General features: G+C 38.9%; 1 protein-coding gene across 10 annotated transcripts in view; it reads left to right on the top strand.

Moving 5' to 3' along the window:
* Window positions 1-24,876, top strand: part of FRY (FRY microtubule binding protein) — a 456,767-nt gene that overhangs the window by 318,844 nt on the left and 113,047 nt on the right. For all 10 annotated transcript variants that reach the window (XM_019652358.1, XM_019652349.1, XM_019652352.1 and 7 more), the window contains 11 exons: window positions 6,119-6,377; window positions 7,472-7,654; window positions 9,566-9,652; window positions 11,920-12,179; window positions 12,587-12,776; window positions 13,383-13,507; window positions 15,606-15,663; window positions 16,537-16,628; window positions 16,967-17,139; window positions 18,862-19,022; window positions 20,492-20,602. In XM_019652358.1, coding sequence (XP_019507903.1) covers window positions 6,119-6,377; window positions 7,472-7,654; window positions 9,566-9,652; window positions 11,920-12,179; window positions 12,587-12,776; window positions 13,383-13,507; window positions 15,606-15,663; window positions 16,537-16,628; window positions 16,967-17,139; window positions 18,862-19,022; window positions 20,492-20,602 — 1,699 coding nt within the window. The remainder of the gene's footprint in view (window positions 1-6,118; window positions 6,378-7,471; window positions 7,655-9,565; window positions 9,653-11,919; window positions 12,180-12,586; window positions 12,777-13,382; window positions 13,508-15,605; window positions 15,664-16,536; window positions 16,629-16,966; window positions 17,140-18,861; window positions 19,023-20,491; window positions 20,603-24,876) is intronic.

Genomic DNA, 24,876 nt, shown 5'->3' with positions numbered 1-24,876 from the left:
GGAACAGGAGCCCCCTCCACAGCCTGTGAGCCACCAGAGTGAGCTGCTAGCATCTGAGAGAATTGGAGGAAGTACCAAAAAGTGAATCATTTGGAACCCCAGGACTGTGCATGCCTGCTTTGCCATTCTACCAGCTGTGTTATTTAGACAAATGACTTAACCCCTGTCTTTTTGCCTTTGTAAAACTGGAATAATACTGCCTATCTAATAAGACTGTTGAGAGGGCTAAGTGATATAGACATATGCACTTGGGTTAATCCGAGGGGAAATGCGGCAGCAGGGAACAGACAGCTGCCCGTTAGCCTGGAGGACCGCTCACTTATTCCTGTGAAGTTCTGATTGATGATGATGATGTACACTGAAGCCTTTGAAATACTCAGTTTTTTAAATGTCATGCAGCGTTCTGGTAAAGTCTCTAATTTCATTTTGCTGTCAATCTGTGTGGGAGGCTCTTACCTCTGGAATCACCTTGCTCATCTGTCCAGTGACACCCGAACCTTTGGACCAGGGGCCAGGTGTATCAGGAGGGAACCGTGTTGGACTCAGTTGAATGTCAATGCTATTTATAGTGCATCTTTTTTGTTATTATCTTTATTCTCCCAAAGCCCAAAGCAATGGGTCCTGTCCTTATGAGGGGAAAGAACAAGTATTCTTAAGAGTTCACCTCTTAGGGCAAAACCAAAAAATGGCTAGACTTACATGGGAAGCCCATGAAGAGGCCTTTTTGAGAAGCTTCAAAAGAAGCCAGAGGCCATTATTCTCAGGGGAATGATCTTAACCTGTGAAAAACTGGGCCCCTCAGATCTCCTCGAGAGGGTCAGAGGACAAAAGTGAAGAAATTCAGGGGCAGTAAATGTGGATTTCAAGTCTTCAGTCACTTTGTTTGTGCCATAGTCCAATTGCATTTGGATTAAGTTGACTCGTGAGTCAGTATACGGTTTAGTTCGGGAGGTGAGACTTTTCATTTCATACTCTTCATGGCCACATCCATGGTACGTATTCACTGAAGAAAAACTTGGCTTTCTTCATAATTGGCAAAGTAAGACCAAACTCATGCCAGCTGTATGTGGGACAAGGGTGTGTCCCACATACATGCCCCAGCATTTTGGGTAATGGCTCAATACCACAGACACACTAATCTCAGACTTATATGAGCATATTTAGCATGACAGTGGTATGTGGAATGAAACTGGCAAACCCCTTTCTTCACACTATGAATTTTCTCATGTTATACGTATCGCTCAGCCCACTCGTAATGGCCAACTGTGGGGAATTTTTCTATTTAGGCTCCATGGAAGCTACACAGGCCTTCCTGGTGTCATGATAGGATCCCTGGAAACATTTCCTTCCTGCTCTCTGCAGAGCCTTCCCTCCTTGGCCATCTGGGTCTCCCAGGGATTCTCCACAAGGTGGGATCACCTACGTCACTCCTTGGCAGCTGCTCTCTTTCTTAAGTCTCCTGCTCCATCCTTTGATCACAGAAAGGACCTTTTCCTGCCACAGTTTCCAGGCTCCTGTCCTCTGTCATTCCCTGCAGCATTGTATATGCACTAAGGGTCTGCTGTTCAATATTTACCCTTCCCTTTCAAAAATTTGCCATAGGGTTCTGAGAAATAATGCATATAAATCACTTATCGCAGTGCCTAGGACACAAGAAGCACTCAGCAAATGCTAGTTATTATTAGACATCCTTGCATTCGAGTAGCATAGTATTCCATGATGTACAATGCAGTTTTATACACATTATGTCAGGAAAGCTACACACATATTGATTTCTGATATCAGACAAGGAGATTGAGCTTCAGAAGAGTAAAGTTGGTTGCCCAAATTGACATAATTTTTCCTGAAGCCAAATGGAAGTGACAAATGTCATTGGTTTTATGCAAAATGACAGCCAAACACATTCTCTTATCATTTGTGGCAGTTTATGAAGTAATGCATTCATGATTTGATGATCTTCTGGGATATCTGAAAATATTTATCATTTACCACTTATCATTTACTTATCAGCGTCTATCTGTACAGTGGAAGGTAGCCCGTTTTGAGTAGCTGAATGAGAACAATAGTCTCTCATACTCCTAGGGCAGTTTTTTATTGTAATTGTAGTTATTTTGCAGTCGAGGACTTGACCTTTCTTTTCTGTTTGGGAACTGCCCTCTCTTTAGCCCCACTTCTCGGCCCACTAGAGAAGGGACGTCACAAGACCTGCCCGCCTGGTGGCCAGCATCATGCTGCCTCCTACACACCCTGAAGAGTCGCGATGGCTGGACCTTCCTCATTCAATCCTGAGCCTTCTCTTCCTTGTTACTTAGCTAATTTTTTTCTTTTTTATAATAGTAAACCTCATGTGTTTCACAAGATGATCTATTATTACCTGGTTAAAATCTAATAAAAGTAAAAATGAGAAAGATCTGGGTGGAAGAAATGGCAACTGTATCTGACAGGCAGCTCTCTTCATGTTCTTCCGGGAACAAACCCAGGGACCTGGGCGCCCTCCTCCCAGCTTTGTCTCAACTCCCTTACCTGCTGCCACACACATTGCCATGATGCATTATTTGCATTCAGTCTCAGTACCCTGACAGTCTGGACCTTTTTCTTTACAAACATTCCACTTCTATCCTCCGTTGGGTCTTCTGTTTTAGAAGCTCGCTCCCCTCCCTGGTCCTGCCCCTTCATACTCCAGCGATATTTCTGAGCATGTACATGTGTCAACCATGCTTACATCATCATCTCAGGAGTAGTGCCCTCCCCCCCAAAGTAGCAAGCACTGGGTCGTGTGATACCCTGGGGCCCTCAGAGTCCTTAAAGTGATCCTGCATTGTGGCTTTAAAAGTGAAGACAGATTCTAGATTACAAATTATGAATGAGAGCAACATTAGATGAAGAGTAGAATTAATTTCATTTGGAAAGATGAAAGCATTGCCCCTTCCCTAAAAGCTTCATTTAAATAGACATTGACATGGCTATTATTTTAACTCTAAAGACAGATGCTGGCCAAGTTTCATGACTACATTGGTTTGCTAGGGCTGCCATAATCAAGAACCACAAACCAAGGGACTTAAACAACATAAATGTATCGTCTCACAGTCTGGAGGCTGGACGTCCAAAATCAAGGTGTCGGCAGGAGGGGTCCCTTCTGATGCTGTGAGGGAGAATCTGATCCAAGCCTCTGTCTTGCTTCTGGTGGTTTCTGGCAATCTGCGACGTTCCTTGGCTTATAGACATATCACCCTGATCACTGCCTTCATCTTCATGTGACAGTCTCCGTGTGTGCATGTCTGTCTCCAGATTTTTCCTTCTTATAGAGACACCATCTATTGGGTTAGGGGTCCAACCTACACCAGCATGACCTCATCATAATTTAGCTAATTACATCTTCAATGACCCTATTTCCAAATAATGTCACATTCTAAGGTCCTTGTGGTTCGGATTTCAACATATGAATTTTTTTTTTTTTTTTAGCTGAGCCATCCTGCCACCTGTTGGCAGCTCAGCTCAGGCCAGGCATCAAACTGCTGTTGCTCAGAGCTCGCACTCTTTTTTGGGGGGGGGGGGAGGGAGACAATTCAATCCACAACAGTGACCTACATCATTATCATCAGTTAACATTTACTGCCTATTGTTCTGTCCTAAAAAGGTGGTTTGTCACCTGCAGAAGCTTATTCTCCATTCAGGAACATAGATAGGTACAATGCAGTAAATAGGAATAATAACCTTAACATGGAAAAATGGCTTCAAGCGTTTTTCATAAACTAGTGTTTTCAAACCCTGGGCTGCAAAGATGACTCAAAGCTGCCTGTAGAGTGAAGGAATGTTTCCATCTCATGGGTGGTTTCAAGTGGGGGTCTCCCTTTACTCCAGCCTCAACCAAAGTGACTCGGATTTTATGTATTACATATTGCAGCTATACATAAATAATTAAAGAATACAGATTGAACACAAGGACAAGTTTGGAAATTCATGTCTCAGACAATTCTTAACTGGAAGCCAGGTTAAAGGGCTCTGTTTTCTTTCAACAACTGTGACCTCCTTAAGAACTGTAGACTTAATTGGGTAGTCTTCCCTGAGGAACTGGTTTGGATCTCCCTTCTCAACATCTTTGTGGAACTTTCCTTGCTTCGGGAACAGGAAATGTGTCTCCCCTGACTTGGTAGATATCTGCTTATTAACAAACTTATGCCTGGCTGTTTGGACCGGATCAAATTTGGACCAGTTGGTATGCTTTAGGCTTTAGAAAAAAGTATTTGCTTATCAAGTTTTTGAAATATTATCTATTCAAAACTGTGTAACTATACCAGATGTGTTTTATTGAAAAAACTCTGGATTCAGGATTATAGAAGTCCTGGGTTGGAATCCTGAATTTTAAGGAAACCCCTTAACCACTCGGGGTCACAATTTCTCCTTCTTTTGGTTGGGAATCACATTACCCTGTTTGTGGGGGGGCCCATTGACTCGCCATCTTCTTCTCTGACACTGAACACTTTCAGGCTACTGAGTCCTGGAAATTCTCTCTGCTAAACATCTGAGACCTCCACCTCCCCATTACTAACTACTGCTCGGCCTTGGTCAGGCCTCCCCCTGTTCCCTAAGTCACAGCAGTGACCTCCTAGCTGGCCTCTGGCCTCAGTCTGTTGATTCTCCAAGGCATCCTTCATGTTTCTGCCTAGGTATTCTTTTTCTCAGATGTGAGTCAATCCTGTTACTTCTGTAACTTTAAGGATGGAGTTTTTTCTTCTACTGGTGATAGCCAACCCTTTCTGAGGGCTTACGACATTCTCCTGTGTGGTGCTAAACACTACATGATCCTCCCACTGAGCTTCACAACAGGTTTTGTGGAATGTAGGGATGCTTATTGTCCTCACTTTCCAAAAGAGGCTCTGAGGCTTGGAGAGATTAGAGAACTAGCATGAGGTCACGTGGCTAATGAGTGACAGAGGCAAGACACTGATCCAGGCACTCACATTCTAGGACACACACACTTAACCCCTTCCCTGCTGTACTGCCTCCCTTGGGGGGCTCACAGTCCCTTGTCCAAGCGGTCCCTACTTCCTCTCCAGCACTGTTCCACACAGCACCCTACCTGTTAGACACAGCCATACTGAACTCCAAATCCTGAGGGCTGTATGCAGTGGGGGCAGTGCCGGGATCTTAGAAGGGTCTGAAAAATACTTATTGAATAAATGAAGAAAAAAATCTATGAAACATTGTTAACAATAATGTTCCCATAGCAATGTTCAGATTTAATATTATGATGTTCTAGGTTAAACCCCAAATATACCGATACTCTTCAGTTGACTGGCTCAGGGTTGCTCAGCCTTGGTACTCCCAGCACTTTGGGCCAGGTAATTCTTGGTCATAGGGAGTTGTCCTGCACATGATAGGATGTTTAGCAGCATCCCTGGTTTCTACCTGCTAAAGAGATGCCAGCAGTGCACTCCAACTCGTGACAACCAACAGTTCCTCTAGACTTTACCAAATATCCCTTTTGGGGCAAAACCAATTGAGGACACCTGGCCTAACTTTTAGTTGTTAATTTTCACTCAGTCCCTTGCTTTCTCTAGTACTCAGTTTTCTCATCCTTAAAAGTGGTAGGGGCCGGCCAAGTGGCTCAGTTGGTTAAGAGCTCACTCAAGAGTGTGAGCTCTGAGCAACAGTGGTTCGATTCCCGGCCCGAGCTGAGTGGCTGCTGAGCTGCCAACAGGTTCAGGATGGCTCAGCTAAAAAAAAAGAAAAAGTGGTAGGATTTGATACTAATTTATTCTGTGGTCAATAATGTATTAAAAAATATTCATATACAGCTAAATGCCATGTGGTATCTTGCATTGCGTTCTGAAACAGAAAAGCGACACTAGTAGAAAGCTGGTGAAATCTGAATTAGAATCTATAGTTTAGTTAATTGCATTGTACCAGTATTAATTTCTTAGTGTTTATAAGAGTGCCATGGTTATATACGATGTTAGTGTTGGGGTTGCTGAATGAAGACTATGATAACATATTAGGGGAGGGTGACCCATTTTCCGACACAAGTAAAAGCAGAGCCCTATAGATGTTTCTTCATCGATCTGGGAAAAAAAGTTAATAAGGTAAATGACTTCATTGTCTTTCATTCATTTCACAGGCTGTCTATTCACATGGATGATGAACTGCGCCATATTGCACAAAATTCTCTTCAGGGTTTGCTGGTTGACTTCCCGGACTGGAGGGAAGATGTCCTCTTTGGCTTTACCACCTTCTTGCTCCGGGAAGTGAATGACATGCATCACACCCTCCTGGACTCCTCCCTGAAGTTGCTGCTCCAGCTGCTCACCCAATGGAAACTGGTCATACAGACTCAAGGAAAAGTCTACGAGCAAGCCAACAAAATCAGAAATGCAGAGGTCATTTCCACACTCTTCTCATCAATTTATATTCTTTTATGTAGCACGTATGTAAATAAGTTGCAGCCCAGAGCACCTTAGGTGTTCTTACTTCTGGCTCCTTTCTCCCAAATGGTAGCCCTTAGATTGTCCATCTGCCTAAATTGTGACCCAGAAACTCAGGGCATGATATGCCACATCAAGTTAGATTTGTTAACATTAACACGGCCATTTAGGGAGTCACAATTGGTTTTTATTTTCAGAGAATTATGATTATAAATGTACTTTTAAGAGCAAATGACTATAGGCCAAGGAGATAGAGCTGGATGTGGATATAGATATGGGTATAGGTATAGGTATAGGTATAGGTATAGGTATAGGTATAGGTATAGGTATAGGTATAGGTATGGAAATGGAAATGGATGTGGATATGGATATGAAAATGGATATTAAAGTTAGCTGCCCACCAGGGTTTTTTTTTTTCATAATCAGCAACATATTGGTTGCATTGTCCAATATCCACAGAGAATTAAGTGCAGTCTTGTGGTTTCTTTATTCTTTCATGCCTCAGTCCTGAATGGTAAAACTTCATGATAACATTTTGAAGAACAGGAGGGTTGTCAAGAAAGCCAGGTCAGTGGTGGTGTGGCATTGGTAATGAGCAGAAGGAGAAAGGGATCTGGCTGGAGAAGAGCATACCTGGGAGTCTGAGGAAATTAAAATTCCATTAAAATTCAGTTTAATGGAATCCAAAAGCTCATTGAGAATTTAAGTAAAAACAAATCAGGCCACTTTGATTGAATATATAGTGTAATTCCAAATGGTATGGATGGAAGCAGTTTTGTTTTTATTAATGTTAATAACCTTTGAAAAGCTATTTCTTCACAGGTAACAGATGGTTGATGGTATTCCAAAGTAACAATTGATCTAAAACCAAAAAGGGATCTATGACATTTCATGAATAATAATGAATGCATAGGCATGTCTGGATCTAAACCACTGTAATTTCTTTTAGTGTCACAAGGTCAAATGTGCCCAAAGATGTCCATATAAAAGTAGTCCTTCTTCCACTGTTATTTTTCTGAATATAGAATATTGTTCTTATTGTATGACAGCTAATCCCCAATGGCTCCAGCCACCGAATGCAGTTGGAACGGGGTCCCCACTGCAGTGTTCTCCACGCCGTGGAAGGCTTTGCTCTGGTTTTGCTCTGCAGTTTCCAGGTGGCCACACGCAAACTGTCTGTTTTAATACTCAAGGAAATCCGAGCTTTATTTCTTGCCCTGGGTCAGCCTGAGGTATGGATTATTCTTCTATATTTTCCAATTCATTTCTTTCAACACTTTTGAAGTTTAGATTAAAAACTACAAATATTGCATTACTATTTTATGTAGTGTCATGTCACAGATGATGTCAACAAATAATTTTTGATTCATGGTGGGCTATAAATTATGAAATAGCACTCTTGATCACCAAGAATGAGTTATATATTCTGAGAGCAATAGAAAAACCCACTCCTGATTCTCCAAGTGGTGGTGTTTGTGAAGAAGTAAAGAATTTTACGATTAGGTTATAGATCATTTGCCTTCATAATGTTCAGCATACATTAATTAAGCAGATATTATTATACTTACATTAGAGAACAAACCTGAGGAAATAATGCATTCCATCGAAAATGTTTGAGGTACCAAGCAGTCTAGCTAACAGAAAGTTGTTTAATCTTTACAATGGTAGAACAATGGCATCACAAGGAAACGTGTCCCCTTGAGATGGGAGAAGCACATGAGTAAGCATCATCAACTCCAGCCCACCTCCCTCACTCGGCCAAGTGTGGTACAGCCTGTCCAGGTGTTCATGCTCCTCCCCTGATGGCATAGGTGTCCAGACCCTAGGCATGAGTTGATGGAAGAAGGGACCGGTTTTTATGTCACATACTTATTTGGAAGAATGTTACCTTCTATTTTTTCATTTTGAATCACTGATCCTGGTTTTATGATCCTCAGAGTGGTCATTGTCTTCAAAAAAAACAAAACAAAAAAACGTTCAAATCCATTGCAGTCCTTTCTATCCCCATTTCTTGAGATAGCTTTCTGATATATTTTAGACCACATCTCTGGTGTCTGGCCAATGGAACGCTGAGATATGCTCTATTTTGGTAAACCATAATTATTAAGTCTCTAATTCTGATAAGAATGATGGTAATTACCACAGATGTGCCAGGCAGTGTACTGTTATCTCATTTAACCCTCACAATAACCTAAGAAGTATTGTTATTACCCCCAATATACAGATACTGAGACTGAGGTATAAGGCAGTGAAAAGCCCTCCCAAAATTAACAGCTAGAACATGATAGAGCCAGAACTGAAAGCCAGACATAGATGTCTGTAAGGCCCCACACTCTTAACTGCCAGTCCAACAGACTATTAGCAAAGCGTTTCTCACGTGTCTTTGACCAGCCTGACTTTTGAAACCATTCTCATTCTCATTGTGAAATCATCCTCCTACCTGAATAAGGACATTCCAAGGCTTTGCTATAAGGCTTCTAAGTAAACAACTTTATGTTGTTTATTTGATAGCTTCACTATAATAAAGGACGGCAAGCATCTGTATAATACTATTCATGTAGAAGGATTTCCTGTAAGATACTCTCTCATGCCCTTTCTGATTTGCTTCTTTTACCAAACAACTGTACACAACATACATACCACAGAGAGTGTGCAGTCAGTCTCCAGTGCAGTTTCTTTGGAACTAAAATTCAATCACAGTCAACAATTGATCAGTTATGTGACCAGTTATGAGGACCAGTGGCCTCAGTAATGGCAGTTTAGTGGTCTGGAAGAGCAAATGCTTGTGGGGTTTCCATTCCTTAAAATGAACAACCACATGCTTCACACTTCAGTGGACAATGTCTGGCCCTGGTATTTAGATTTTCGCACACATGTGTGCGTTTCTGAAACTCTGCAACATGCCTCTTCAGTGCCATGTGAAATGGCAGCTCTAATTATCTTCCCCTGAAACTTGAAAGACTCAAGTCAGAAGCACAGGGAGTTTTATCCAGCCCCTTTCGCCATCTTGGCACCCACTTCTCTGGGAGAAAACCCTTATCACTATCTCACAGGCTGTCCTGCTTCGTGCACTAGACAAAGACAGTGGGCTGGGTGGGAAGGGTTTATTTTCCCACAGAGAGTAAACACCTCCCTTTGTACAGGATGACGACAGGCCTATGATTGATGTCATGGATCAGCTCAGTTCTTCGATTCTTGAAAGTTTTATTCATGTCGCTGTTTCAGACTCAGTAAGTACACACTTGATCCTGATTGCTACTCGTTCTTATGCATAAGCTCTGGACCTATCTGCACAAAGAGAGGCAAAGAGTAGAGGTGTGGAATTATTCGGGGGTTTTATGTCAGATTAATAAACCAATATAAAAGTACTTAGGAAAATAAGGCAAGCTTTTCACATACTGCCTTACGAGACATTCTGATAAATTTCAAACCAAGTTTGAGCCTTGGGAATATAGATAATCTTTTGAAAACTGCAATTTCAAGAAGAGTTGCTCAGGCTTCTTTAAGAAAATTAACTTGCCTTATTTATTATACTTAGTACTGTCTGTAACTTATATTTATGTGGTACTTTACAGGTTGTAAGGTGCTGCTTCATTTATCATCTGTTTGACACTCATAAGTATTGAAACTCAAAAACATTAAGGTGCACAGGGCCTTTGCCACATAGAAGGAAGTGTTAGGGTCCAAAGTTGACCCTAATTGGACTCGGACTCTGGTGGAGCTTTATCTGCTACACAAATACATTCTTTGTTATTAAGAGCATATTGGTAGCTTTCCATTTTCTGAACAAGGAGAAGAGAAGTTGAAATGGATGTTAATTATCTGGGGTTTTTTCAAAGTCAGTTCAGTAATGGAAGCTGGATTAATGTCAGCTGCATAGCTGAGGAGAGGCTGGGCACATCGGACTGCCTGCAGAATCGTCATGCGATGCCCCTTATATATTCTTGTCACACAACTTTAAATGAATACAAACATAACTGACAAAGAGCTATAAGTGAAGACAAAACCTAGAGACACTTGTGAGCTTTTCATGGACTTTTCTAACTGAAATTGAACACAGGCCCCTATTTCTGCTGTGGTTGCAGTAATAATGATAATTGCTGAAATATTAGCCAGACAGTACAGACCTGCTTCTTCCTTTAGAAATGCAAATTGTGGGCCCGAGTGGCGTGAAGGTTAAGAGCTGGCTTGGGATGCCAGAGGGCCCTGGTTCGGATCCCACATGTGAGGGCCAGTGACGCTGCCCTCTAAAAAAAAAAACAGAAATGGAAATTGTTTTAACGTGGAGTGGAAGAGTCAAGTTTAATTCTTTTAGACACATATCTTATTTCCCTGCAGTTCTATTTTGCTCATGTAATTTTGTTCTGTGTTTATCAGAGTTAGAATCTTGAGCCCCAGGGGTAACGAGGTCAGTAACTGTGCACATGGGAAGGTACAGAGAAGGGAGAAGAGGAAAGGTGGGGAGGAAAGCAGCACCTGCTTTGTACCAGGTGTTCTTACATCTCGTAACTCATGTCTTCACGTAAAGGTGAAGTGAGAGCAGCATTGTTGTTCCCAAGTCATAAACGAAGCATCTGGGATGTCCAGGGACTTTCCCATGTGACAGGCTTTGGGAAGCACCTGGGCTGGAATCTCATCTCTAAGGCTCTGAAAGAAAGTTATGCCCCTTAAGGCCCATTAACCATTGAGACCACTCTGACCCACAGGAATGCCTAGACCCAGTGGAGAAAATGGATCGCTTTAAATGCCTAACAAACATAAAAGCAGTTTTCTCTCCTGGCAAAACAGTTAGATCATTTGAAACATGGTCTTCCCTAAACTTTGGTATTCTGGACTTAAAAGAAAATGAAATATAAGAACTTAGTGATATAGAAAGATGGATGGATGGATGGATAGATAGATAGATATCTTTCAAAAGGTTCTAGAATGTATTACTTTGCCTTGATATCATAGGACAAGAATAAGTAGGTATCTTACCTTAAAAATCATCACTAAAATGCCCTTCATAAAAGCAATTACACTCAGCCATCTCCCAAGGTTAGTGGGAAGGTATTTCAGCCCAAGTAAAACTAAACAAGATCATGGCTAAAAGTATAAATAAATAAACTAATTATAAGGATTAAAAACACACTTATAAACCTCAGAGAGTAATAACTTCAGAATTTTAAAATGGCAACTCCATGGTTGAGTTTGAATTAACTAATGTCATATAGTCAACCAATATTCAGTGAGCAGCTTCTGTGTACTAAAGCACAGTGAGTGCCATGTGACATTAAAGCTGAACGAGGCATGACCCCTGTCCTTAACCTCTGCGCTTTGGCTGCTGGCCGTCCAGTCTCAAAAACAGGGGTGAACATAAACCGAGGTCCTGTGTGGTCGGGATGGTGGGGGTTTCAGAGTCATAGTTTCGTCTGTGGCAGAGGTGGACAGGGAAAGCCGTGATGAGGACACATAATCTCCAGCTTGGTGGTGACTCGTTACACATGTGCACCCACAGGCCACCTTGCCACTGACCCACAGCGTGGACCTGCAGTGGTTGGTGGAGTGGAACGCAGTCCTGGTCAACAGCCATTACGATGTGAAGAGCCCGTCCCACGTGTGGATATTCGCGCAGTCCGTCAAAGACCCATGGGTGCTGTGCCTGTTCAGTTTCCTGCGGCAGGAGAATTTGCCCAAGCACTGCCCCACGGCCCTCAGCTACGCCTGGCCCTATGCCTTCATGCGGCTGCAGTCCATCATGCCTCTGGTGGACCCCAAGTAAGGACCCGTGTGTGCCTCTGTTCCGCTCCTTTCACCATTTGCTCTCCTACCTTTTCATGTCATAGAAGACATTGGGATGTTATGTAATCCTCTCCAGTTTCTGAATTGCCTGATACAGAATTCTTAACACTGAGTAAAAACCAGGTCCAGAGATCTTGGCTAGAGCTAGTTGGGTTTTTCCCTTAATAATCAATATGATTGAGCACAGAATCTCAGACTTTACTGGTGAAAGGATCTTAAAGTTCTTTTCAACTTCCCATCCAGTTGTGACCTTCCCTGCCCAGAGAATCCCAGTCCGGTAGCTATCCGACTTTATTTGGGCACTTCACAGGACCTATATTCCAGAAGGGATACTTAAACTTTGGAACTCATCTTCACCCTTGTTTCCAACTCCATATTTCTAGTAGCCCAATCAACGCCAAGAAAACCAGCACTGCCAGCAGCGGCGACAACTACGTAACCTTGTGGAGAAATTACCTTATCCTCTGCTTTGGAGTTGCAAAGCCCAGTATCATGAGCCCGGGACACTTAAGAGCTTCGACTCCAGAAATCATGGCCACCACCCCTGATGGTACAGTGAGCTACGATAACAAGGTGACGTGACATGCTTCAGAAGAATTATTCTGTAAGGTTTTGTTTTAGCTTGTTTGTCTAGAATTCACAGTGCAGATCGCACTGTGCCTGCCATCTGGAGTATATGGAATCCAATTTTCATCCTACACATTTGTAAATTCCATTGAGTGTTTATGTGAATAATTTATTATTCCTCCCTGACAAGTAGGCAGTGGAGGATAAAGAGAAGTGAGCGAGCTTGCTTAAGACCATAGAGTGACTTGTTTTTCTTAGTGCCCTGAGGTTTGGTCATGTCCTCTATGACATGTCGCTCACTTCTCACCAAGTATTCACCTTTAAGCCATGCCTCGTTTAACTTGTCCCATTAAGATGGTTTTGTAAATTGGGGTTTAAAAAAAAAAAAAGACTAGTATAATCAAAATATTCTTTAGAACTTGTGTCCCAGTTGGAAAATGCATTCATTGCGCTGTATTAATATGTATGGGCTATGTTGTTTTTCCTGACATGATGGCAGTGCCTTGGGATGTGATTCAGAACTTTGGAACTGTTATAATGCATCCTCGTTTGCTTAAAGGAAACATCCATTGTCATGTGACCTCTTTTTCACTTTTAACCAACTTGTTTCAGGCCATAGGCACCCCGTCGGTGGGAGTTCTGTTAAAGCAGTTGGTGCCTTTGATGAGACTAGAGGGCATTGAGATCACAGAGTCCTTAGTTTTAGGATTTGGAAGAACAAATTCCCTTGTTTTCAGGTACGGTAGTCTTCATGAGTTGTAAATTCGTACGTATGCGCAGCTGTTATAGTCGTTTGTAACGCAAGTCTGAGTTTGCTACTGGCAAGTGCCTGCAGTGTGTAGGCTTGGCGCTCTTTCCTTCTGTCCTCTGGGTGACGTGCATGAAACAAGCATTGCTTGCAGCTGCCTCGCATTTGTTTCACTTCTCGTAATTGCCACTGTGACATCACCGCTCCAGTTTTATCTCACTTGCAAGCTTTGTTTTAGATAACTGTAAATGATGATATTCAATGTCAGTGCCCAGGTAATCAGACTGATCTGAGGCTCAAATGTAAAAATCGGGGGTGTCTGCTCATCAGCCATTTATGCAACAGGCTCTCAGAGGTTGAGCACTGGCAGAACTCTTTCAGGCATGATCATTACACTAGAGCGTATCTTTCTATAATGTGCCTAGCTAGACCCATCATATCTCACTTTCTGAATTCCTTACTCATTTCACACCTTTAATCAAATAACCATTTCACCCAAGGAGATGTTAACGCCTTTTGAAAGAGGCACCATGAGTCGTTAGTTCATTAACCTGGGCTGCCTCTGATGGCTTTGGCTAAGCAGGAAAACCTACAAGGACAAATAAAATCTTATGGTTTCTCATGCAGACACAAAAGGGAAAGCTTCAATTATCTGTGAGAACTCCTATTGAAAACTAAAGATTAATGAGATGTCTTAGAGGTAACTGAAAAAGACCAGTTACGTTATTCAAGTACAGTCAGATGTTATACTTGAAAAGGTATTTGTACGTTCTGATTACTTGAGTGCCAGTTAACCAGAGTTTTACCATTTCTTAATTAGTGAACACAAAGCATCATATACAAATACTACAGAAGACAGAAACAATTCCTGGAATTTCCGGACATTCTTCCCCAAAGAACCTGATGCTCTTTTGCAAATCTCACCCTCTTAATAGTCCTCAGGGGAAGTGACTTATGCAACTTCCTAGCCCCATAGATCTGGGCCTCAGTTCCTTCCCCCATAAAATTGCTATAATTAATAAAAATAAAGTGTATCTCTCTAATAAAAAAAAGAAAAATTGGTGTAATTATAGAATCTATCTCATAGATTTATTGAGAGGAAAAAATATAAAAATATCAATGTAAACAGTAAATATTCAGGGAATGGTTGCTGTTGGAGACAATTCATATTATTTCCAGGTCTTTGATGAAGAAATTCTAGCATGTGTGTTGGAGAAATCTGAAATAGATACAGACTCTATATCTCTCAGTGCATAATGCCAGAGTTTACATTCCTGTCCCTAAACTTCCCTGGAGTGTGATTTCTAATAATACAAAATATCCTACCCAAAAATACATGGTTTTCAGACATTGGAGCAGACTATAGACAAAATACATACCAACAGGCTATATGTCATCATTTTGTTTTGGAGATAATGGGGGCAGGGGAAGTACATACATGTAATATGAGATATGTGCGAGTATTCATATGATCAAACTTATTTTTACTGCACAAGAGAAAAGGTTTTGACGAGAACCTCACTATTATAGCACTTGCCATATTTGCGTTTGTCAGAGCTCAAATAAAGGAATTTATGTCTGAAATTCCAAAGATTTCATTTTAGAATAAACTGCAGGTCAGTCCCCTGAGCAGACCCCAGAGGCAGTGCCATAGGAAATACACCTGTGCACTTAGTAAGTGCCATAGGAAGTATAACTGTGCAGCAACTCACTTTTATTTATCTTCAGTCCCATGGCCTATAGTAAAGTGCTTTGAATTTAGTAAGCACTTGCAAAATATTGTTTAATTGTACAGATTGGGTTTTGCCATGAAGGTTTCCGGATCATTAAATCAAGTCAATATGCATACATATGTACCGAGGCAAAATTATATATGTAGCGCTGGGATTGAAACCAATAATACAGAGTGTAGGCCAGTACCTGCCTCCAGTTCCCCGCAAGTGACTCGGAAATGGAAAGGCCAGGGAAGATTTAGATGTGAGAAGCAAAGCACTAGAAGTAAATGATTTAGGATCGAATAGATGTATTTGGTGACAAGTTTGGTGTCAATAATAATGAATTTCAAAGCTGACCTTTTCCCTCCGTAGAGAACTGGTAGAAGAACTTCATCCATTAATGAAAGAAGCTCTGGAACGGAGACCAGAGGTGAGACTTAGAATTTAAATAATTAATGCCTTGGTTTATTTGGACAATGGTGTGAATTCAAATCTTAACCAATGGTTTCCCCTAAAGAATACAAATACCCCAACTTGCATTTAACATTGAATCTTCATATTTTAACTTGTTATTTTTATTATTTTTCAGTATTTGAGTATTTAGTATGATATGGTTCCTACATTAAAAAATTTCAGTTTCCAAACTTATGAAAGCAAAACAACTTAAATAGACATATATATGTTAAGATATTACATTCTTTTGTGAGGGGCAGGGGTGGTTAGTTAATTGAATTCTGGGTTTTAGTTTGTTTGCTTGTTTTTTACAAGGACTTGGAGGGTCAAAAATATTGTTTGTTTTGTCAGGCATATGAAGCATTTTCTTCAACATTATCTTCCCCTAAGTGAACTCTGAAAAGGATAAACTTATAATGTATCAGAATAAAAAAGATAAGACTAAAGAAGAAGCTTTCCATGTAGTATATAAGACACCAAAATAACAAAACTTGAGCAGTTTGAGTGAGAATGTGTGAGCTCGTGACCAGAATTGGTGGGGATGTCAGTGTCCACTCTCCCTCTTAATCATCTCAGATGGTCCAGTCTTTCTGCAGATGCTGGGAGCATCTTGGAAATGAGGCTTGTTCCAAATATTTCTACCTTATAAATATTTATCGACCCACTGATGGTGTTTCTCATATAGCCTGTAATAGCAAGCACCTTCTCTAAGAATTAGCAAGAAAGAAAAATACATTTTGTCTTTTCTATTTAGGAAATTGCAAAGGACTAGATTAGGCCTTCCTTTAATCCAGCAAAGTTCACATTGCTTTGCCCATGTCTGTAAATGGTGTTACCTCTTTCTGCACAGAACAAAAAACGCCGAGAACGGCGGGACTTGTTAAGACTACAGCTACTCCGAATTTTTGAACTTCTGGCTGATGCTGGAGTCATAAGTGACAGGTAGGGTGAAAATTCCCCTGAGTTGATATCTGCTCATCAAACTGAAGTTCTTGTCCCTTTTTTTCTTTCTTTTCTTTTCTTTTCTTTCTTTCTCTCTCTCTTTCTTTCTTTCTTTCTTTCTTTTTCTTTCTTTTCCTCTTAATATATTACCTTTAACTTTTACTCAGAAAAGTCCAAAAAAGCTTGTGTGGTTTTATTCATATTCTATTTACACTACATATTTGGTCAAGAACAAATTTAGCGTGTGAGTTCAGACAGTGAATCTTATTTTCCATGAAGCATGTACCACTTGGACACAAAGACAAAGCATCTAAAAGTTTCATTTTCTTTCATTCCAGCACAAATGGAGCCTTAGAACGGGACACATTAGCCCTGGGAGCTTTGTTCTTAGAATACGTGGACCTAACCCGCATGCTGTTAGAAGCTGAAAATGATAAAGAAGTTGAAATTCTTAAAGATATCCGGGCACATTTTAGTGCCATGGTCGCCAACCTGATTCAGTGCGTCCCAGGTACAGTGATGTGTCACCACAGGTTACCTGTTGGCTTTAGAAACTGTTTGTTCCCCAGGACTGTGCTTGCCTGTGATCCTCCTGGCCTGTTTGTGGGTCTGCAGTGGGCTTGTGTATTTGTCTGGAAATACTTGGAAATGCACATGAGAACAGATTGTTGTAATTCCACACAGAGCTGGAAAGGAAGCCATGGGAATTCAGTTTCGCTTTGTGTTTGTCATTATTTCTATTCTTTGTTTTGTTCCCATCTGAAAAATCAACCTATGTGATTTCCACAGGAAGGAAGGAATTCAAAGGGAACATTTCACAGATGCTTCATTTTTTCATTCTCATTGTGCTAATCTGTGAACGTATTTTAAACTCCATTTTGTCTTATATAAGTATTGCTACTCCAGCCTTTTTTCTCATTTCCATTTGCATGAAATATCTTTGTCCTCCCCTTTGCTTTCAGTCTGTGTGTGTCATCCATTGGAAGTGTGTCTCTTGTAGGCAGTGTATGTCTGGGTCTTGTTTTTTTATCCATTCAGCCACACTATGTCATTTTGGGGGGGGGGGGGGTAGGGAGGCTTAGATGCATTTTATTGGTTTTTCTCACCCTATGTCTTTTGATTGGAGCATTTAGTCCATTTACATTTAAAGTAACTTGATAGGTATTTAGTTATTGCCAGTTTTTTATTGTTTTCTGATTATTTTTGTCATTCTGCTCTGTTCCTTTCTTATTCTCTTACTCTCTTATATGTTGACGATTTTCTGTAATGTTGTGTTTGGATTTCTTTCTGTTTATTTATTGTATATCTCTTGTAGATTTTTGGTTTGTGGCTACAATGTGCTTCATATATACCAAGCTATGTTTATAGCAGTCACTAGGTTGGTGGTCGCTTAAGTTCACATTATAAAATTACTCTAATTTTTACTCCCTCCACGTTTATGTTTTTGTCATTTTTTTTACGTCTTTTGTGAAATCTGTGAACATGTGTTCCTGCTCAACAGTATTCCTGCTCTTGACTGTATCTCATCAACACATTATATAGAATTCTATATAGTTTAATAAATTGTATTACCAAGAGAGATTTTTTTTCTCACAGAGCAAATGGGCATGAAACATTTTCACCTAATAGAAGCATAGAGAATAAAAGCATCTGGTTAGTCTGGTGTAAAAATAAATGACTGTCATTAAAAGCTTTTGCTTTTGACATAATTACAAAAAGCTGCAGCTCAACTGTTTCTACTTTTTCCTAATTTTGATGTTGTATAACCAGCCCTCCTCATCTTTGATGGTCCACAATTAACATAGGAACGGACCTATCAGTATGTTTGTTTAAAACAGACAGCCTATATGTTATGCTTCACAATGCTTCCTAAAGCCTGGCAGCAGCAGTCAAGGGCACATTTCCTCAGTAAGCAGCAGTTGAGTGGAAGGTGTGTCTGTTTTTCCAGATGTTGATTAGAAGAGAGTGTCTGTGAGTTCCTCTCCTATCTCTGCTTCCCACTCTGAGACAAGGTGCTAGTGACCAGTGTGAGCAGAGGGAGAACACACACCGAGAAAGAAAATTCCACCTGACTGAATTTTTAAATACATGTTTTGTTACCTAAAGGAAACTTGAGTTAGGAAATAAAATTAGTCCTTTCTCCAAAAAGTAGAAATCATGTATAATCATGACATAAACTGTATTCACTATATTTTTTAGTCTAGTTAATGCTTAACTGTGTTTTCCTTCCCAGTCCACCACCGGAGATTTCTCTTCCCACAGCAAAGCCTGAGGCACCATCTTTTCATCTTGTTTAGCCAGTGGGCCGGGCCCTTCAGCATTATGTTTACCCCTCTGGATCGCTACAGCGACAGGAATCACCAGATTACAAGATACCAGTATTGTGCATTAAAGGTAGGTCACTTTTGTCTCAGTAAGTGACTTTTATCAGATCAGTGGTCTCTTTCCTTAAGCTGACAACCATGCCTTAAATACAGTTATAATAAATAATATGATAAAATATAAGTGCACATGCAAAAAAATCAAATAAACACTCACAAGTACATAGGCTGACTTTAAAAATTCCAAAGTTATGCACATAAACACAGATAGATAGCTACCGTATTTCCCCATGTATGAGACACACCCTTTTTTTCAAAAAATTTGGGGTCTAAAAATTGGGTGCGTCTTATGCAGTGGTTGTAGATTTTGTTTACTTGCATTTCCTGCTTTTTTTGCACTTGTTTTTATGCTCATACAACCACTGCATAAGACGCACCCAGTTTTTAGACCCCTAAATTTTTTGAAAAAGGGTGCATCTTATACATGGGGAAATACGGTATGTATAAATATGTAAATATTCCAATTGGGTTTACAATTTCAAAATGTAAAACTCTTCCACATTCTCACTTTACCCAGTGTTTCTCCTATATGAGAACCACACATTTTGCTTACAGGGTAAATCCTTTGAGAAGCTGCCTTGCCAATTGATTTCCAACCTTAAAAAAAAGCAAAAAAAAATGTATATGAATATGAAACCTCTTCAAAATCTGCCGAGAGCTATAATACATTCCCTTTTTAGTCTCCTATCCTAGAAGACTCCTGGAAATAAATTTCGACACTACTTGGACTGTTCAAAAACTTCAGAAGCATGATTTCTTACAGCTTAATTTCCTTTAGAAAATTAACTGTATATCAACCCCGTCATATACACCAGAAGTTGCTGACTCTCAGGCTGACTTTTGCCTCATGGAGCCAATAGTCATGTGGTCCTGCTAATTGCAAAGTTTATCAAGACCTCCCTCCCTGCCCTTTGTCTTACCTGCCCGTGCTCTCGTCCCCAGTTAGAGGAACTAAACTTGATTTTCTTAACTTCTTAAATTTTTGATTAAGAATCACAATTACTTCCATATTTTTCAGTTTGTCAATTTAGTACCTTAGGCAAATATTTGTCAAGTTTGTCAAATACTTGTTGATACAAGTACGTAGTTAAGTATTTGTCATTGAAGCAAAATTTGCAAAGCTGTATTTATCGTCTAAGTAGAATTTATTCACCTGAAATTATTGAAGGTAAGTTTATTTTAAATACTGTGAAATGGTAACTTTGTTTTGAATATCTTACTCTTTCAACATGAAGATTTGTTATAATCATAAAATTATATGTTCACCAAGTGAAATTTATTTAACTCTTCTAAAAAGAGCCAAAATTGAGAATCTGGTATTTTTTATTAAATCTACTAAGGAACGCTTTAAAATCTTATGGAAATAACTGCTGTAAAAGACCCTAATCATTTTTAAGTCTGGTAGTTATATTTTATAGAGTCAGTTGCACACCGTTAGATCATTCCAGGTTTCATTCCCAGGTATCTTGTGTTTTTCATCAGGCAATGTCTGCCGTGCTATGCTGTGGGCCCGTGTTTGACAACGTGGGCCTTTCTCCAGACGGCTACCTATATAAGTGGCTTGACAACATTCTGGCTTGTCAGGATTTACGAGTAAGTTGTTAAATATCTAGGCTGTTCGGCCTTGGGTGGGTTACTGAGGTATCTAACCACTGTTCACAGCACAGGCTTTTCCCACATCAGCCACAGGTTTATGTGTTCACATTACACTAATATGCACCAGGATAAAAATCACAATAACTTTTACCAAATTTGACCATAAACTGGGCCATAAAGCAAGTCTCCATGAAGTTCAAATGATTGAAATGACACATATTGTGTTCTCTAATCACCATGGAATTAAACTAGCAATCAGTAATAAAAATATAATTAAGACATGCTCTTCCAGATAACCAGTGAGTCAAAGAATAAATAACAAAAAAAACTGAAAAATATTTTTAACTGAAGCATAATGAAAACACTATATACTAAACTTGTGGGTCATAAAAAGTGTCTTGTTTAGAATGGAATATATATAAACTTCTGGGTTATTAAGAGAGTCTTGCTTAGAATGGAATATATATATATTCTATATTATATATATACATATAATATATATACACATATATAATATTAAATATATATATATATATATATTAAATGCATATATTAGAAAGAAAAAAGGCTGATAATCAGTGACCTAAGCATCCATCTCAACAAGTTACAACAACAATAACTCAAACTCAAAAAAAGTACAATGAAGTAATAATAGAGATAAAAGCAGAAATTAATGAAAGAGAAAAAATTAATTGAAATAATTATTTAAACAAAAAGTTGAATTTGTTAAAAGACTAATAAAATTAATAAATCCATGGCAAGTTGGATCAAGAGAGAGAGAAGGCACATGTCACCAATGTCAGAACTGTAAAAGGGGCATCACCACAGATGTTACAAGTATTTAAAGTAAAAGAGAAAATATGCACATCTTTGTGCTGGGAAACTTGGAAATTTAGGTAAAGTGGACAAATTCCTAGAAAAAAACACAACACAGGTAGAAAAGAAAATATGAATAGTCAAATAAGTAATAAAGAAATTTAATCTGTAATTGAAAGTCTTCCTACAAAAAAATTTTAGGACCAGATGGTTTTATTGATGAATTCAACATTTAAGGAACAAATTGCATCAATTTAATATAAATCCTTAAAGAGAAAAACAGCTCAAGAGGAAATTCATCCCAACGTATATTATGAAACCAGAGTAACCTTGATACTAAAACCTGGCAAGGATTTAACAAGATATAAAATTAAAAGGCAATTTCATTCATGAGCGTAAAAACAAAAACAAAATACTAGAAAACTGAATTCATTTATATATATATATATATATATATATATATATATATATATATATATATATATATAAAACCTTGATTCACTTATGATCAAGTTGGGATTATTCAAGAGCTACAAGATTGGTTTAATATTCAAATATCCATAAGTTCATTGGTATATGAATTATAATAACAAAGCCTCAAGAAGGAAATATATGATTATCTCAATAGATGCAGAAAAAGCACTTAATAAAATTCTACATTAAAACAATAAAAAAACCTTTTCTTAGTTTGATAAAGGGTATCTTAAAAACAAAACACTATAGCAAACATCATACTTAATAGTGAATATTGAAAATGTTCCCTGAAATTAAAATGACCAAGGAAGCCCACTCTCCCTACTTCTATCAATATATACTAAAGATCCTAGCCAATGCATTAGAAAATAAAAAATAAGATATCAGGAATGAAAAAGATGAAATAAGATTGCAGATCTAAATGTGAAAGCTGACAAAGTTTTCAGAAAACAAAACAGGAGGATATCTTAATCCCTGGAATTAGGGAAAGATTTCTTTTTTCTTTCTTTTTTTCTTTTTTTTTTTTTTTTTGCTGTGTGTACACGTGAGCTTTTATTAATGATGCATTGGATGGTTCACATGTATCATTGTTTTTACTGAGCATTTAATATGTATTATAATTTCATTTAATCCTTAAAACAACCTGCATACAAGCTTTCTAGGATATAGCTTTACAGATATTTGTGAATACATGTATTTATGTGTGTGTATGTATGAGTGTAGTGAGTGTGAGGACGTGCACACACACATACACACACAGGATATTTGAAAAGGCATTCCTATTTTTCTCTTCAAATCATTTTTCAGTCTATATGAAATGCAGAAGGACATGTTTAGTTCTTCCTGTTGCTCAGCCACCCTTCCTCCTTCTTACTTGTGTAAATTTACCCCTACCCTCCCTTAGACTCTTTTTTTTTCACTTTTTTTTAATTGTGAAATAAACATTTTTTAAATTCGTTTCACCTGTACAACACAGTGCAATAGTTATACTTTTTACCCCTCAAAGTGACAACTCCCTTCCCCCAATCCGCCACCCCACTTCCCCCCCTTATCATACATATCTATTACAATTCCCTTGACTCCACTCCCACACTATATTCCATGTCCCGTGACTATATATATTCAATTATAGGTGACATAAAATATTATACAACATCAGCTTCAGGTGTACAGTGCAGTGATCAAGCCTCTACCCCATCCACGAAGCGGTCTCCCTAGAAAGACATGTGACCATCTGACACCCTACAAAATATTTACAACATTATTAATTATATTCCTCAAACTGTCTTGCATATCCCTGTGGCAATATTGTAGTTACGTATTTATGCTGTCTAATCCCTTCCCCTTCTCCCTCATCCCCACCCCCTCCCATCTAGCAACCATCAGTTTTTCCTCTATATCTCTGAGACTATTTCTGTTTACTTTGCTCGTTCATTCAGTTTTTTAGATTCCACATATAAATGAGATCATATGGTATTTGTCTTTCTCCGACTGACTTATTTCACTTAACATAATAGTCTCTAGGTCTATCCATATCGTTGCAAATGGTACGATTTCATTTGTCTTTATAGCGGAGTATAACTCCATTGCATAAATGTACCACAGTTTCTTAATCCAGTCATCTACTGATGGGAATTTCGGTTGTTTCCAAGTCTTGACTACTGTAAATAGTATTGCAATAAACATAGGGGTGCATATATTTTTTCAAATTAGCATCTTGAGTTTCTCTGGGTAGGTACATACAGTACTTCCATTTCTAGTTTTTTGAGATATCTCCATACTGATTTCCATAATGGCTGCACCAATCTGCAATCCCACCAACAGTGCAGCAGGGTTCCCATTTTTCCACAGCCTTGCCAGCACTTGTTGTTTGTTGATTTATTGATGACAGCCATTCTGACCAGAGTGAAGTGGTATCTCATGTGGTTTTTATTTGCATTTCTCTAATGATTAGTGAGGTTGAACATTTTTTCATATGCCTGTTGGCCATCTGTATGTCCTCTTTAGAGAAATCTCTCTTCATATCCTCTGCCCATTTTTTAATTGGGTTGTTTGTTTTTATGCTGTTGAGTTGAATGAGTGTTTTATAAATTTTGGATATTAATTCCTTATCAGATATATTGCTGGCAAATATCTTCTCCCATTCAGTAGGCTGCCTTTTTGTTTTATTGATGATTTCCTTCACTGTGAAAAAACTTTTCAGTTTCATGTAATCCCATATGTTTATTTTTTCTTTTATTTCCCTTGCCTGAGCAGATATCTCAGTAAAAATATTACTGAGGGTAATGTCTGCAAATTTACTCCCTATGTTTTCTTTTCGGAGTTTTATGATTTCAGATCTTACATTTAAGTCCTTAATCCATTTTGAATTTGTTCTCGTATATGGTGTAAGTAGGTGGTCCTTTTTCATTTTTTTGCACGTGTCAGTCCAGTTTTTCCAGCATCATTTATTAAATAGACTATCTTTACTCCAATGTAAATTATTGCTTCCATTGTCATAGATTAAATGTCCATATATGGATGCGTTTATTTCTGGGTTCTCTATTCTGTTCCATTGATCTATGTGTCTGTTTTTATGCCAGTACCATACTGTTTTGCTTACTGTAGGCTTGTAGTATGATTTGATGTCGGGTAGTGTGATACCTCCCACTTTGTTCTTATTTCTCAAGATTGCTGTGACTATTCGGGGTCTTTTATAGTTCCATATAAATTTTAGGATTATATGTTCTATTTCTGAGAAAAACGTCTTTGGTAGTTTGACAGGAATTGCACTGAATCTATATATTGCCTTAGGTAGTATTGACATTTTAACTATATTAATTCTTCCTATCCATGAACGTGGTATGTATTTCCATTTATTTGTATCTTCTTTGATTTCTCTCTTCAATGTCTTATAATTTTCTGAGTACAGATCTTTTGCTTCTTTGGTTAAATTTATTCCTAGGTATTTTATTGTTTTTGAAGTAATTGTAAATGGGATT

Source organism: Hipposideros armiger, unplaced genomic scaffold, assembly GCF_001890085.2.
Source record: "Hipposideros armiger isolate ML-2016 unplaced genomic scaffold, ASM189008v1 scaffold_178, whole genome shotgun sequence".
Lineage (NCBI taxonomy): Eukaryota > Metazoa > Chordata > Mammalia > Chiroptera > Hipposideridae > Hipposideros > Hipposideros armiger.
This window is presented reverse-complemented; position numbering and strand designations above follow the sequence as displayed.